The 15,807-nt window shown below is 43.2% G+C and overlaps 1 protein-coding gene across 1 annotated transcript in view; it reads right to left on the bottom strand.

Moving 5' to 3' along the window:
* Positions 1 to 206: 206 nt before the first annotated feature.
* Positions 207 to 15,807, bottom strand: part of poldip2 (polymerase (DNA-directed), delta interacting protein 2) — a 30,204-nt gene continuing 14,603 nt past the window's right edge. The window contains exons 9-12 of the mRNA XM_055657782.1: positions 14,833 to 14,958; positions 12,291 to 12,370; positions 3,460 to 3,596; positions 207 to 1,093 (exon numbers count right to left, since the gene is read on the bottom strand). Coding sequence (XP_055513757.1) covers positions 3,467 to 3,596; positions 12,291 to 12,370; positions 14,833 to 14,958 — 336 coding nt within the window. The 3' untranslated portion in view covers positions 207 to 1,093; positions 3,460 to 3,466. The remainder of the gene's footprint in view (positions 1,094 to 3,459; positions 3,597 to 12,290; positions 12,371 to 14,832; positions 14,959 to 15,807) is intronic.

Here is a 15,807-nt window from a genome sequence, read left to right on the forward strand (position 1 = left end):
GGTGTAGAGACAAGCCCAATATTGCCCCTGGTGCTACATAGGGAGACATGTACCAATCAAATTTAGACAGTAATAGACCAGCATCTACCACGACTGGACCCAGACTAAACAGACAATAGCCTAATGTTACTCAATGACAGAAGTCTCCACCAGTACTGTACCCCAGTGTTATACAGTGACAGACAGACCCCCCACCCCCTGTGACAGACTGCCCCCCCCCCCCACCAGTACTGCACCCCAGTGTTATACAGTGACAGACATGTCTCCACCAGTACTGTACCCCAGTGTTATAAGTGACAATGTCCTCACCAGTACTGTACCCGTGTTATAGTGACAGAGCCGTCCCTATCAGTACAGTACCCCAGTGCTTCACACAAAATGTTGCCATGGCAACAAGTTTGAAAGACAGAATCTGGAACTGTTTTGTAGCATTGGCAGAGGTCATCCATACCGTTAGACATATTGGGCTCCCAAGTACCGGGTGTACACTATTGCCCTGTCTCCAGTGAAGTTTGATTCCTATATAACTTCACAACACAGCACACTTCATAAAACCAAGTAACACGGAGAAAGCACACAGCACTGTTTCTCCAAAAAAGTGCTCCTGGACTACAAGACAATTAGCAAGAAGTAATCAATCTCCTAATAAATATGTTATTAATTAACCCCAACCTAAATTCAACACCAGCAAACTCCACATTTACCCTGCTTCCATGCACCTCATCCATCTCCATCCAAATCTACCTGCTTCCACTCACCTCATACAACTCCATCCAAATCTAACCCCCAACAGAAGCCTGAGTGAGTGCGAATATTATAGCGGAACTGGCCACATGTCCCTGTGCGTAGGCTGGTGATGTATGTGCCACATCTTTGTCCAGGCAGCACCACCCCTGGAGTTGGGTCCACTGGTGCTCTGGTTCGAGGAAAGATCCTGAGTGCAGACTGTGTTTAGTTACTCCATCATTTGCTGGAGGCAAATATTCAGACCGGGGAGAAGGGCCCGCCGTCCTCACTACTGCTCTCGAGAGAAAAGGATGGGATGGAAACATCGAAGGTGCTGCTGCCTGGCCTTCGGAAAGTGAACGAGCCCCTGTGGAAGGTGCAAACAGTAATAAGCAGCAGCAATCTGCTTTAGCACAGCTCCACAACACACCCAAAACACCAAGCAACCCTGCCCCTCCTAACACTTCTTCACATTTCCTTACAAGGTAACCTCTATAACCTCTTACCCCATCTCCCAAGCCAATCACATTTAACACAGGACATGAATCATATCAACACCCCCTTGTTTATTGAGAATTCACCCATGACTGTCGTAAATATATACAAACTCTGTTTTCACAAACCTTTGAGGTAGAAAGTTGCCGAGTCACAACCTTTTAAGAGAAAAAATTCTCCTTGCTTTTTAACAGTAGCCTCCAGTTCTATATTTTTCAACAAAAGGAAATATTTTATTTTTTTACCACATCCATCCTGTTGCGTCCACTGAAGATCTTTTCAGTCAAATTGCTTCACATTTCCAAATTCCAGGAAATACAAGTCCAACCTGTCCAACTATTCCTCTTTGCGTAACCAGCCTATTTCTGTACCAGCCCAGAACTGCTTTCAACTCATTAATATCCTTCCTTAAATAAGGTTGGTACTGTGCACAATATTCCAAGTGGTCTCAGCAACATCAATATAACACCTCCACTAATGTAAACAATTCCCAAAGCAATTAACAATAACATTGTTAGTTTACAGTGTTATTTGCCAAACCCCATTAATCCTCTAGCTTGTTGTTCAGAAATCCTGATACTTCGGCCACTGACTCACTACAGCCCGATTCCCACATTCCCTTTGACTCACAGGACCCAATTCCCTCACTTCCTTTGACTTACTGGGGCCCTGTTACACATTCCTTTGATTCACCGGGGCCCAATCCCTCACTCCCTTTATCGCAGCAAAGCCTCGATTCCCATGTTCCCTTGAAACTCACCTGGGCCCGATTTCCATGCTCCCTTGAAACACACTAGGGCCCCATTTTCCAGGTTCCCTTTAAACCTACCCGGTACACTAGAATCTTTATATTACTCTAACACCTTAACAAAGAAGTGAAATTGCCAATAGAAATAATGTCCAATAGTCCAGAAAAATTGCCAGTCTGACACCAAAGTCCTGAGAATGCTGGATTAATGGAGTTTTACGATACATTTGTAAATCATGCATTGGGAATCCTAAATCTCTCACCATTTGGAGATGGGAGGGAAATACTAATATTCTGGAGCATGTCCGTATCAGAAAGACAGAAGAAATATTGGAGCTGCATCAGAGTGGAAAATTCCCTAGAACATGATAAAATCTATCTCAGGATACAAAGGGAAGAAAAGGGGGGATGCGGGGGAAAGTGAGGTTGCTTGGGAACTGATGGAGAATTTTGAAACTTCATTTGCCATGGATCAAGTACCAGAGCAGTGCAGGGAAGCTCATGTTGTCTCTATTCAAGAGAGGCAGTGGAAATAAGCCTGGAAATTACAGGCTGGGAGTGATTATGAATTAGAATGACTTTCTGCAGAGAATATTGTCTCACAAATCCGTGATTTTGAGGAGGTAACTAAAAAAAAATCAAGAAAGGGAGAGCAATAGACATGTTTAAGGCTTTTGACAAAATCCTGCATAGTAGGCTCTCAGAAGGTTATGGCACAAGAGATCCAAGGTGTGTTGATGAAATTGATATATAATTGGTTTGGTGATATAACGCAGAGGGCAGTGCTGGATGGATGTCTTTCTGACTGGAAGCCCTTAATAAGAGGCCAACCCAACAGAACTGGCAGAATTTTCACCAGAAGAACAGCAACAGTTCGAGAAGGTGCTCACCATCACTTTCCTAAAGGTGACTAGGGATGAACATTAAATGGTGGGCTTGCTGGTGACATCTACATTGGGGAATAATTAAAGAAACAGTACCACTGCTTACAATATTCCTTCGAAGTAATAAGGCGACAACATTTTAATTCAGAGATCACCTACAACAATCCTAGATAATAGGCTGACATACTGCTTAGTACATTCAATATTGGTGGGAGGCAGTAAATGAGGCATGGTAATCGGTGCGATTATTTAAAATACGGACAAAGGAGAACAGAAAAAAAATCACACTCTTGCACTAACAAACTATATGGTATGCCCTTGTCCAATCATGTAATACATGTCCACAAACTGCTGCAGCAATGCCATAAATGTACCTATCATTACAGCATCATAGTATGAATTGGTGAAAGTCTCATCATTCTGCAGTGATAGTCAGTTCTATCCAACAGGAACAGATACCTCTCCTCCTGGTTATTGTGGAGCCTAACTGAACTTCTTTACCATGGAAGGCAGACCACAGAATGGGGGCAGCACAAACCTATTTCCCCAACGTCTATTGCTACCTTTACACTTGTTATCATTGTAGTGAGAGACTGCAGTAACTACCTCATACTTAGGTTAAGGAGGAGAATGGGCCTGGCAAGAACCCATTGGGAGAGTCGCCGTTCTTGCTTTCGAGGGAGAATGGTGGAATACGAACATCGAGGAGACTCCGGTTGGTGCTCTCAAAGCGATAGGAACCCCTGTGGAATGCAGAGACAAGATCAGTCTCCGGAAATGGCCCCCAACAACTGATTATATTATCTATGGAAGCAAGGCTAGTGAAGTGGGAAGGGAGGGGATTAGCTGGGATATAATCTAAAGGGAAGGTTTATTCATAGACTCTTGTGAGTACAGTACCCATGGACATGCTCTTATTAACACATTCCCATCCAAATCAGTCTTTCTCAGAACTAATGCACTGTTTGAAATAAAATACCCCAAGACAACTCTCAGAAGTTTGAGCAAACATGATTAGGACACTGATCCTAAGGAGATACCAGAGAACCACTAAATGTTTGTAGTCCCCACATATTGCACTTGAGACTCAAGAGAGGGTTCCCTGTCTGTCCTGAGCTCAGCCACGCTGGAAAGTGTGGGGCTGGAAGGGAAAGTCTAACACAGACCTCCAACTGCAGCAAGCCTCCTGGAAAGGAGAATCAAACTGAATGGGTGACCCTAGCACACACGAAGTATGTTTTTTTGACTTAGTAAAGCATAAGCAGGCAATCAGAGACCTAGACAACTCCCTACATGGGCTCCAGGAGTTGGGTAATGGGGGTGGGGGGGAGAGAAATCCAAAGGGCAGAAATTGCTGAGTCCCAAGACATAGGTCTCTAAAGCAATCCCCAGTGGACATCATAATTACTGAAGTGTACAGCTCTGGCAGAGGTCATTCAGCCCATTGTACCCACTGGATTTTGTGATGCATTTCCTAACTCTCGGTCAGTAACCCAGCAGGTTGTGACTATCATCAAGGAGTGTGGTCCCCCTCACCATTTCAGCAACTCACAACACTTCAATCAATAAACAAATCTCTGCCTGCAAAACACAAATTGCTGAAGTAACTCAGTAGGTCAGGCAGCATCTCTGGAGGGAATGGATAGGTAACATTTCCGGTCGGGAGCCCTTCTTCAGACTTTGCATGCCATTCTCCCTCCTCCAACTCCTCTCATGAACGTTGTCACTTACCTCCTGTAAAGGGACATGGGTAACTGCTACCTTTACTACCAAGAAAAACAAACAGTTTCTCATCAATCATAATTTCCATCTTGGTACCATCTTCTGCGCCCCTCTGGTGCCGTCACATCCTTCCCACTGACGCTGTTGGCCAATTGATGACAGTGCCAGTGAGATCGAGCTGCTCCAGCGTGCAGTATCTTGCACTGAATCCCATCTGCTAATCTGCACACCAGTCCCACTGATCTCCTCTACAGCCCAAAACGTTCCTCCTCAGCACCACTCATTCTGGTGCCTGAAGCGAACATCTTGATTATAGACCACTGTATCCAAGTCCAATGCACTACAAAAATACAAATGAGTGAACTCTATGGAAGCCCATTACATACAGCCCTCTGATCACTAAAACCCTTTATCATCTATTATCTTTGTTTTTGGCCACCAAATTCATTATTCAACCGACAATTTTTCAACCAGATCCCATCGACCTTCTCTTTGATGATCTCTGTCAACTCTGTGTCAACTCTACCAAACATCACGCTAAGATCCACACAAATGCAACCGTATCAATATTCAATTTATGCCATCCCTTGGAATTTTATCCATCTTTTACCCACCGCCATTGGCACCCAGTTACACAGATGCCCCGTCTCTTGTTAAACAATGGTATAGCATAACTACATTCCAGCCATTCAGTAAATCCTCTCCCTGCTCTTAATCCTCGTGCACATTCACCAGATTAATTTTGAGCAAGAGTTGGCGGAATCCCATGGACAGCTGGGAATAAATCCACCAGAGAGCACTGAAGTGGTTAGGAATAATTGGGTTGTGAAAGTTAGGCTGGATTATATGGGAAGCCTAATTCGCATATTGAAGATTACAAGGTCATGGGGGGAAATGCCAGAACATAACTAATATCTCATACATCTTGTATTCAAAGACTGAGCATGAAAATCTCAAATGAAATTTAGAGAGCAGAATTTTAAGAAATGCACAAAATCAGTCGAACAATTGAGAAAAAATAGATCTCATGAACTGAGAAAGATACCTAAAATGAGTAGGAGCCAGTCATGTACTGCAGAGGAAGCATCATCACTGCAAACATAAGCTCCTTATCACCTGGACAGGATATGTCCAGCAGCCTGTGGGCATGGTAGATTCATTCACTATCTGTGCATCTGCTTCCAATGCATTTGCATCATTGAAACCAGTGGCCACCACCCTCAACAGAAGACTCTACTAGGGGAAGGAAGGGTTGGATTTAGCAATATAACAAATGGCATGCTAGCCTGTGACCTAGCATAAAACTGGCATCAGCTCCATGGGAAGCCCATTAGAGCCATGAAGCAGGAACAATTTAGATTCACCATGGACTTGTAAGGCCAACACCAGCAGCAAGCTGAGCTTTGTAGTTTACTTCCGAGACACCAACTATGGACGGGTCTCCATTATGCTTTTGGTCTATTCCTATTGAGGAAAGTCTCCCTCGGGCTCAAACCCAAGGCTGCCAAAAAGTAGGGCAGAGAAATAGCACCAGCTAATGACATACCAGGCAATCTTCCAACTTCTAAACCAATTTGTTTCTATTTTTAAAAAGTCCTGCATATTAGCTTATGACAACACCAGTGTACCTTTTTAGTTTAGAGATACAGTGCGGAAACAGGCCCTTCGGCCAACCGGGTCTGCGCCGACCAGTGATCTCCGCATATTAACACTATTATTAACACTATCCAACACACACAAGGGATAATTTTTACATTTCCCAAGCCAATTAACCTACATACCTGTACGTCTGGAGTGTGAGAGGAAACCGAAGATCTCGGAGAAAACCTACGCAGGTCACGGGGAGAACGTACAAACTCCCTACAGACAGCACCTGTAAGCGGGATCGAACCCCGGGTCTCCGGCGTTGCAAGCGCTGTAAGGCAGCAACTCTACCGCTGCGCCAGCGTGCTGCCCTTCATGGAGCTTCTCAGCTCAACCTTCCAAGCTATCTTTATTTCCAGTCATCCAAAGCCTCCTGAGCATCCTCATCTTACACCACTCCACTGTTAGTGGCTGTCAATGTCTAAGTGAAGAGCCACCCATCAAATCTTTATATATCCTTTAAGATGCTTCATACAACTTTTTTTGTGAAGCTTTGTTCACTGGCTCATATCTGTCCCAATGACCAATATTATAATTCCCTGGTGAAATGTCACGATTTAAAAAAAATTAAGCTGAAGGATAAATAGAGAAATTATCAGATTGCCTGGTGTGGTGTGCTTAATCTCTCAAAGGAATGTCCTCTCAAACCGAGTACTCCATGTGAACCTTTGTTGCACCCCACTTGTCCCAAGGTAATGTGAAAAATGGGAAGTAATTTGCTTTAGTTAAAAAAATTGAAATGGAGGATATTCCAAACGTAGAGGAAATGAAATGCATGGGTGTTGTGAGGAGCCAGATGTCACTGAATATTAGTCACAGTCAACAAGTAGGTTCATCAAGCAATTACAAAGGCAAAATAAATGTTGGCCTTAATTGCTGGAGGATATGAATATGCTTTGCTTCAAGTATATAAAGCCCTGATGAGAGTGCACCTGGAATAATGTTTGGTCTCCCTAACCAAGGAAAGATATTTGCGAGAGACTGTAACAAAGGTTCCTGGGATCTCTCGACGACGTCAAACAAACGACATATATTCAGGACCAGGGCTCTTGGACTCAAGGAAATGAAGCGGATCAGTGGTTGTGTATATTCAAGCTGAGAGCTCAATAGATGTTCAGATATTTAGGGGTTCCAGGGATGAGAGGATATTGAGGGAAAAGATTAAGAGGGCTTTGGTGTCAGGACCTGTGTAATTTTCTAGTCATTGGCCCTTAGCTGGACATTGGTGCCAGTCTGGTAGGTAGTTGGTGAGTATTTTGTAGTTTATATGAAACTAGGTACATATTAGGCTACATTTTAAGGGGTCCTTTCTACACTAAAAACTATGGCAGCACCGTGTGTTGCATGACTTGAAACACATGGGAATTCCATGGCACTCCTTGTGGGCTGGATGACCACATCTGTGGGAAGTACCTCCCGTTGGGCCAGTTTAAGCACAGGGTTTTACGAAATGAATGACCATTGCAAAAACTACAGTGCATCTATACGGCTGATAGGTATTAGGAGGTAGCCACTCGGCAACTTAAGGAAAGACAGCCAAAAAATGAATGGGTGAGCACCAGGCAAAGGGAGAGAGGCAGGCCTGTAGTCAGGCAAACATCAGAGTGAATATAACTCCAAAACATTTCTGTGTTGGACAATGATGCTGATAGTAGTGGATGGAGTGGGGGAGGGGGGGGGGGGGGGGGGGGGGGGGGGGGGGGGGGGGGGGGGGGGGGGGGGGGGGGGGGGGGGGGGGGGGGGGGGGGGGGGGGGGGGGGGGGGGGGGGGGGGGGGGGGGGGATGGTCTCCGAAAAGTCCAACCTGGCACATGGGCAACTAAACTGCCGAGGAAGGAGCAAGCTGCAAGGGCAAAGGTGGTAGGATACTTGATAATAATGGAAGTTCAGGTATCTCTAAAGCCATAAACATGAATCTCGGATTGTATGTTGTCATTCTAGTGCCCCAGGGTCAAAGGTGTCAAAAGACTGTTGTGTGGAAATCTTAGGGGAGAGGGTGAACAAACAGAAGTTGTAGGCAACTTTTGTACCAACAACTTTAGAAAAATGTGATCATTCTTGCAACATAAATTTAAAAAGCTAGATCACAGATAAAAGAGCAGGACCTTAAGGTATTCAGGGATGGGGAAACAGAATATATGTACATGTTGGGAGGAAGAGGTGAGTGGTGCGGTGGGATGCAGTCAAAGGTACGAAAGTCAAGAATGCAGATCAGACATGGATGGATCAGGCATATGAGAGTTTAAATTGCATCTATGTTAAAGCATGGAGTCTGACTGGTAAAGAAGTTAAACTTAAGGAGCATTGCCCAACAACCGGAAGTATGATAGTTGCTATTACAGAGGCATGCATGGTTGAAATACAGGCAGGACTGGTAGCTCAACATTCCAAGCTGTAAAATCCTCACGCATGAAAGGGCAGCATGCAATGGAGGTAGTCGTGCAATGTTGATTAGGGAGTCCATTATTGAAAAAAAAAAAAAGAGGTAGGATATCTCAAGGCCAGGTAGATGGACCTTGTTGTGTGTTGTGATCATTGGCAGACCAATTTCCCTCCGGGGTTGAATAAAAATGGGAATGAATAATCCGCTGGGAGTAGACAACAGGCCTTGTAATAGACCCAGAAGATAGAGGAGTAGACATGTTGACAAATAAAATAGAACTGCAAGAGTAACAGTGCCATAATAATAGGGGATTTCAATATGCCCCAAATTAAATAGAATGGCTTTAGTGTGAAAGAAGTAGCAGGGGTGGAATTTTTAAGTGCATCCATGCAAGCTGTTTGAGGCAGTACTTAGATGGGAAAAGGGCAAAACCTGACCTAATATCAGTGTCTGTCGATGGCAGATGGTCAAAGTGTCAGTAAGAGAGCATTTTGGAGGTTGAGTCAATGTGTCTTTAAGTTTCAAAGTAGTTATGGAAAGGATCTTGGAAGAGGCTGGTTTGGGGGAAAAAAGGGGTCCTGAAATGGAAGAGTTCAATTTCAATAGCACACCACCTGACAAAAGTAGCTTGGGAACTGTTACATAAAGGCAGTTTTATATCTGACAAGTAGTTATTCAAAAGGGAAATTGTAGGAGAGTTCAGGGCCAGCATGTTGCTATCAGGGAAGTCATGGAACTCTGGATGGCTGGACAAAAAAACCCCATAAGGCAGGCACAGAGAACTGAAAATAGGGGCCGACATTCAGGAGTACAGAATTGTAGGGAGGTATTTAAAAGAGAAATTCGGAAAGAAAAGAGAGGGTGTGAATTATCACTGATGGACATGATAACAGAAGATCCCAAGGTTGATTTTAAGTAATATTTGGGGGGAACGAATCATCATAAATTTAGATATCAAAACAGCAATCTGTATGTGTTGAGCCAGAGAATGGAAGCAAGGAGTTAAATTAATGCTTCCCATGTATATTACCAATTGTAGCTGTGGGAGTCAGCAAGAGGGATGGTAACATTCTGGAAAATGTTATCATTAAAGAAGACAAGATGTGCCCCAGGTTGCTATGGGAGGTAGGGAGGAAGGGCCCAAACAGATATTTACATTCTTCATTGACCACAGGGGAGGTAACAAGATGCCTGGAGGTCAGGAAACTTGGTACCTATACACAAGAAGAGCAACAGGGATATATCTGGTAAATATAGATCTGCAAGTCCAATGGCAGGTTATTGGAAATAATTCAAATGAACATGATTAATCTGCAGTTAAATAGGCAGGGATCAATGATAGGTAGTAAGTATGGCTTTAGCAAAGGGAAAATCCCATCTGAACAATTTGACAGCAATTTTCAGAAATAACAAAATATATTGGTGGGCAATAACAAATGGAACTTCAGCAAGACCTTTTACAAGATCAAACATGGGAAACTGTCCCTAATGGTTAAAGCCCGTGGGATCCAAGATAAAATTGATCAAAACATTGGCTTTATAATATTAGGCAGAGGGTGGTAGAGACGGTCTGTGTCTGTATTTGGAAGCTTGAGACCCGTGGGATACCAAAAGGATCAGCACTGGGAACCTTACTGTATGTTGTATACATTTAATAATTTGAACGCAAATGCTGGAGTTAGCAAGTTTGCAGATGACAGGAAAATTAGCAAAGATTTTTATAATGAGAGGATGGTCATACAATACACGATAATACTGATCAACTGTTAAACTGTGCAAAACAATGGTATATGGAATTTTATTTGATTGATATAAACATTCATTCAGAATGGCACAGGCTCCTCACTCACTGAGACCAAGCTGATCATTGATTCCTCAATCACACTTGATTCGCGTTATTCCACTTTCACACCATTCCCTACACACCAGGGTCAATTTAGAGGCCAATTAACCTTCAACTCTCCAAGTCTTTGGGATGTGGGAGGAAACCCCAATGATCTCAGGGAAAACATGTAAACTCCAGGCAACACCCGAGGTCAGGATCGAACCACGTCTCTGGTGCTGTGACATGGATGCTCCAAACTGCTTTCTGAAATGGCCACAGCGGAAGGGCAAAAAGTGCCAGCTATGCAAGCTACACTCACATCCTGCAGAAGAATAAGGATTAAAAAACATACATCAGCCTGTACAATCACTGCAAGAGACAGAAGCCAGAACGGAAAAGCAGCAGTGAAGCAAGTCAGGCAGCAGACAAAAGTCCGCAAGTAACTTTAGTCAAAAAGCAACGAGTCAGCAGTCACGTAAACACCTCAAAACTAATGACCTCGTCCAGCCTGCAAGCATAGTTGAATTTGTGATCAGTGAATTAGACCACTAAATAAAAGACCGGCCTCCTTTGTGAGCAGTGCATGAATGTCCTTATACTTCAGTTAGTTTTGGCCTTCAAGCAACAAATTTATAATCAGCACATATGAACACATGAATAAAGAGCACAAGTAAGACGCTATCCCCCTCAGGCCAGCTCCATCATTCAACACGACAATGCTGTGATAGTAACCTCAGTACCACATTCCTGTCTACACTTGGCAACCTCTCACCCTCTTGCTTATTATCTATCTATCCACTTGGTCACAAAACGTGACCACATAATTAACAACTACAACAAATGCATACTAATTTTGCCCACTGAATATGTCTCTGGGATAGTTCCGTTTTGACACTGGGGCCCCCATGCCTTCCTGGCTGGACCTCTACTTCAGTAGTGACTAACGGTAAACCCTGGTGACAGATAGTGGGAGGAAGTTTGAAAATCTATTAAAAAAAAAAAGAAAAAAATAACAAAACAGAAAATGCTGAGGATCTTCAACCTGAAACATTACCTCTATTTTTCTAACCATAGATCAAAGCTGTATTGTTAAAGCAGAGATTTGAACCTCAAACTTTGGTTCACAGTAAACAAGCTTCAGCAGCTTTAAACAAAAGCACATGGCTTTCCATGCTGGTATGGGGTGGGTAGGGGAAGTAAAAATGCCTGACAAGATTGTCAATTATTACAATGTTAGATGTTGGTTGGTTTGAGCAGTAAGTAGTGGCGAAGAAACAACAGCATGACACCTGGTCAGGAAGCGATAAACATTTGTTTCAGGCTTCAGGATGCTAGCAGGCAGCAGGAAGCTAAAAATGGATATCTCTAAAGTCAAGTCAAAGCATTCCACTGCTGTTACAAACACCCAGAGCAATAGTATCCCTTATGTGTTTCTCTTGTGCCGAAAGTACACAGAAAAACATGAAATCAATCATGGGACAGGCCATAACCCTCTGATGGTGCTCCCTGGATATGCACAAATTTACACACAAATTTACACTTACACAAAAACACACACACACATGGCAATACCCCTTCAGTGATTAGTACAAGAACCTTGGCTGATTTTGCTGCTAGATAATCCGGCAATTGTATCAACCTTGCTCCAATCATCCTGGCAAATACAAGTGCTAGATAAAGCAGGGACCTTTGCATTTGTATGTCTGTAACACACAGATTACCTGCTGTGCCACACAGAGGGTCTATATTTGTGCAGATAGACCAACTCCATTCCAAATGGTTTCATTTCATAGAAACCAGGCAATGCAGCAAACAGTGAGGCAATCACAAAGCTGGATCTAACTGCAGCACCGGGCTTACTCACCACATGTGACCACTGGGTGCCTGCAGTGAGACGTGGCTGCTGTACTGAAATGCAGGCTGCTCCTTCGATAGAACCGGCTCCTAAACAGAGAGCAGAAAAGAAAATACATTTACCTTTTAATCAGAAAATACAAAGAAGAGGGAATAGAGTGGAGTATGTGTTTTATGAGCTGAAGTTAATGGACATGAATATTCAGCGTTCTGTTAGCACTTGCTCTCAGTTTAAATTAAGTTCTCAGTGCCTGAGGCCTAATAGCAGAGCAGTCAAGGTCACCCTAGGTACAATGTCATTGAGCTGGAAAGGGTGTAAAAGGGATTCACGTGATTGGGACTGGAGGGTATGAGTTATAAGGATAGGCTAGTGCTTTTCCCCCATGTGCATTGAAGCCAAGGGGTGACCTTATGGAGATACATAAAGTCACAAGAAGCATAGATGAGGTGAATAACAGCATTCTTGTTCCTAGGGTAGAGGACATTTTAAGGTGAGTGGTGAAAGATTTAAAGGGGATCTGAGTGACAACTTTTTCCACACAGAGGGTGGAGGGTATGGAGAATGAGCTACCAGAGGTAGTGGTAGAGGCGGGTACAATTACAAAGTTTGGACAGGTACATGGATGGTAAAGGTTGAGAGGGATATGAACCAAACATGGGCAAATGGGACTAGCTCAGGTAGACAACTTGGGCTGCATGGATTTCAACATACAGCAACACTGTCATCCGCATTAGAATTAACATGGAGAAAGCAAGATTGATCTCATCACAGGCAATGTGTCCTTGTCCATATTGGGGACATGAATCCCAATTTCCTGTAACAGTGAGATTACAATAATGAACTCTGTTCACCATTTGTTACCTCCGTCAGCCTGCTGTAAAGTAGGTCCTTGAGAAATGATTTGGGTTATTAAGCGTCAGCAAACATTTGTGAATGAAAGTATTTCATCTCATCTTCCCTTTGTGATTACCTTCCAATATAGTCATCAACACATCAATAACATTTCCTTATTTAACTTTTCCATTCATTTTTGAATTGGAAACTGATCAGATCTCCCTTTCAACTTCACTCCCGAGTGTTCTCCATCTTACAGCACAGCTCTAATATACTCTGGCAAGAGTTCCACTGAATCTGACCAGCAGTGTTTCTCCAGTCCTCAAGGCCATGCTTCGGGAGCACATACAGGAGCCCTGTATTAGCGGTAGAATAATTACACCATCTTACAAACTAAAATCCACCCACCCCTTCAGTCACCTACTGCCCCATCTTGAATGAGTTTGCCACCCCAGAATGCACAAAAGCACAGTGAAAATAAGTCATCCTTGATCCTAAAAATGATACCTTTATACAGATTATAATAAACTAATCAAAATTTTAGGAAGCCTCTTAAATCTCTCAAGAACAAATTAATTGCGTTATATCACATCAACTATTTGTATATTTTAATTTACTCATTTGCAGAAAGTTTGCGTACTGCTCATCTGCAATTGCCTCTGTAAAAGGTTATGGTGGGAGTTTGATGAGTTGATTTCCTGAACTGCTGCAGTATTTCTCCTGAAGGTGGAGGAAAAGGTATTCTGAACTGAACAAGCCACACCAGCAGATGCCTCCAAGCACAGCATGCCTGGGAGCAGATACACGGGAGCATTAGAGGTTAGCAAGATTTCATTTACTATACCATGCCAAATTTCTTGAAACTAGTCTGCATTATCCTTGCTGATGAAAATCTGGCAAATAAATAGCTGCACTATGAGGCCAAAAACACTAATTTGAAAGCAGATTTCAAATCCTCATCATCACCATATAGACATAGTAACTTTACCCAAGGCTTTACTTAAGACACTTTGCAATGATCTCCCCTGCAGGTAAAAATAAGTCCATGTCTTTGTTAGCAAATCAATTCACAACTTAGTTTGACTTGCTCATTTAAAAAAATAAATGGTTCCCTGTAAACATAGTTCTTGCAATACACATCTGTCAAGAGGATCATCAAGAACTGGGTTTAGGAGCTCTGATAGCTGAATCCTGACTGTACACCTGTGTACTGAGCACTATGTGATAACAATGCCACTGTCACTAGGCAGACAGTATATCTGCAATCTGCAACCATTGTCCAGTGATAGACTTGCTAAGTGTCACCCATTAACACATTAATTCCATTAATAAGTGCCCTAGACACTTTGTTTACATATTTACATTCCTCGGGATGCAGCAACATCAGATACACATTTCAAACTGCTAATTGCTCAAACCGAGCCCTTCTATTTTACCAGTCTTAACAAAATCCTTGGGCACACCTTGGTTAAATGGAATAGGGAGCTTAATATAATCAAATATTGTAAAGGTTGCTTAAAGAGTAAATCAAGCATGATTTTAAAGAACATCAGTCTGAAGAAGGCTCACAACATGAAATATTACCAATTCACATTCTCCGGAGATGCTGCCTGAAACACCGAGTTATTCTTGCACTTTATTTTTAAAGAGTAAATTCTTGGGAATACTGGGGTGGTGGGGAGTGAGATGGCATCAATCAGCATCACATGGTACTCACCCTGCCCACGACGCCTCTTCCTCGCACTGTCTCCAGCGTCCCAGACAGGCTAAAGATCCGCCAGTGCCTCTCCCGAAGCTGTACCACTTCAGTCCCAAGGTTCTCTAGTCGGATACAGTATCGCCACTGAGGAAGGAAACAGTGAGATACAGTCTGAGCCTCAAAATGAATCAGCACGTCTTCCTTGGAAAGAGCAAGACCTTTGTGTGCTCCTGTGTCAGCTGCGCTTTAAACATCTTGCATGTTATTCCTACACTGGTGCTCAGGATGTTTTCCCAGGCACAAAGTTAAGACTGGAATCAGCGCTAATGGGGGGGGGGGGGGGGTTTGTAGCATTGGCTGTCGAGTGTTTCAACAGAAAAATCTTCACCTGGGGGCAGCAATGCAATGAGAAATAAATTGAATTGAATTGAACTGAATGAGATGGGAAGCAGCAGCATCAATCACTTCCAACAGATGGGAGACCATAGGATTCAGCAACCCATGAAAAGTTACAGCATTGCTGCCCTTTCCAGGCTCACAGTCATTACATTGGTTTTGTGCAGTCTTGAGCCATGGATCTCAGGGCTGAGAAGCTACATCTTTTGTCCTGACTGCCCTACACCAGCCCTCATAGATGGCCTTCACGGCAACTCTGTGGATCAGCCACACAAAGAAGAACATGGATGAGATCAGTATTCCTGTGCTACCACCAGATTCAGGAACTGCTTCTTCCCCAGGATCATCAGACTACTGAAATGACTTCTCACAATATAAGGTGTAGCCCTGATCTCCCACCCTACCACCATGTGACCCTTGCACTTTTTATTTCTTTGTCTGCACTTCTCAGTAGCTATAACATTGTATTTTGTACTCGGTTTATTTCTTCTCTTTGCACTACCTATTGTACTTGTATAATTTTATTGTACTTGGGTACAGTATGATTTATTTGGATAGCACACAAAACAGTTTTTCACTGTATCTCAGTTCACATGA

The sequence above is a fragment of the Leucoraja erinacea genome, chromosome 28 (genome assembly GCF_028641065.1).
Source record: "Leucoraja erinacea ecotype New England chromosome 28, Leri_hhj_1, whole genome shotgun sequence".
Classification (NCBI taxonomy): Eukaryota; Metazoa; Chordata; class Chondrichthyes; order Rajiformes; family Rajidae; genus Leucoraja; species Leucoraja erinaceus.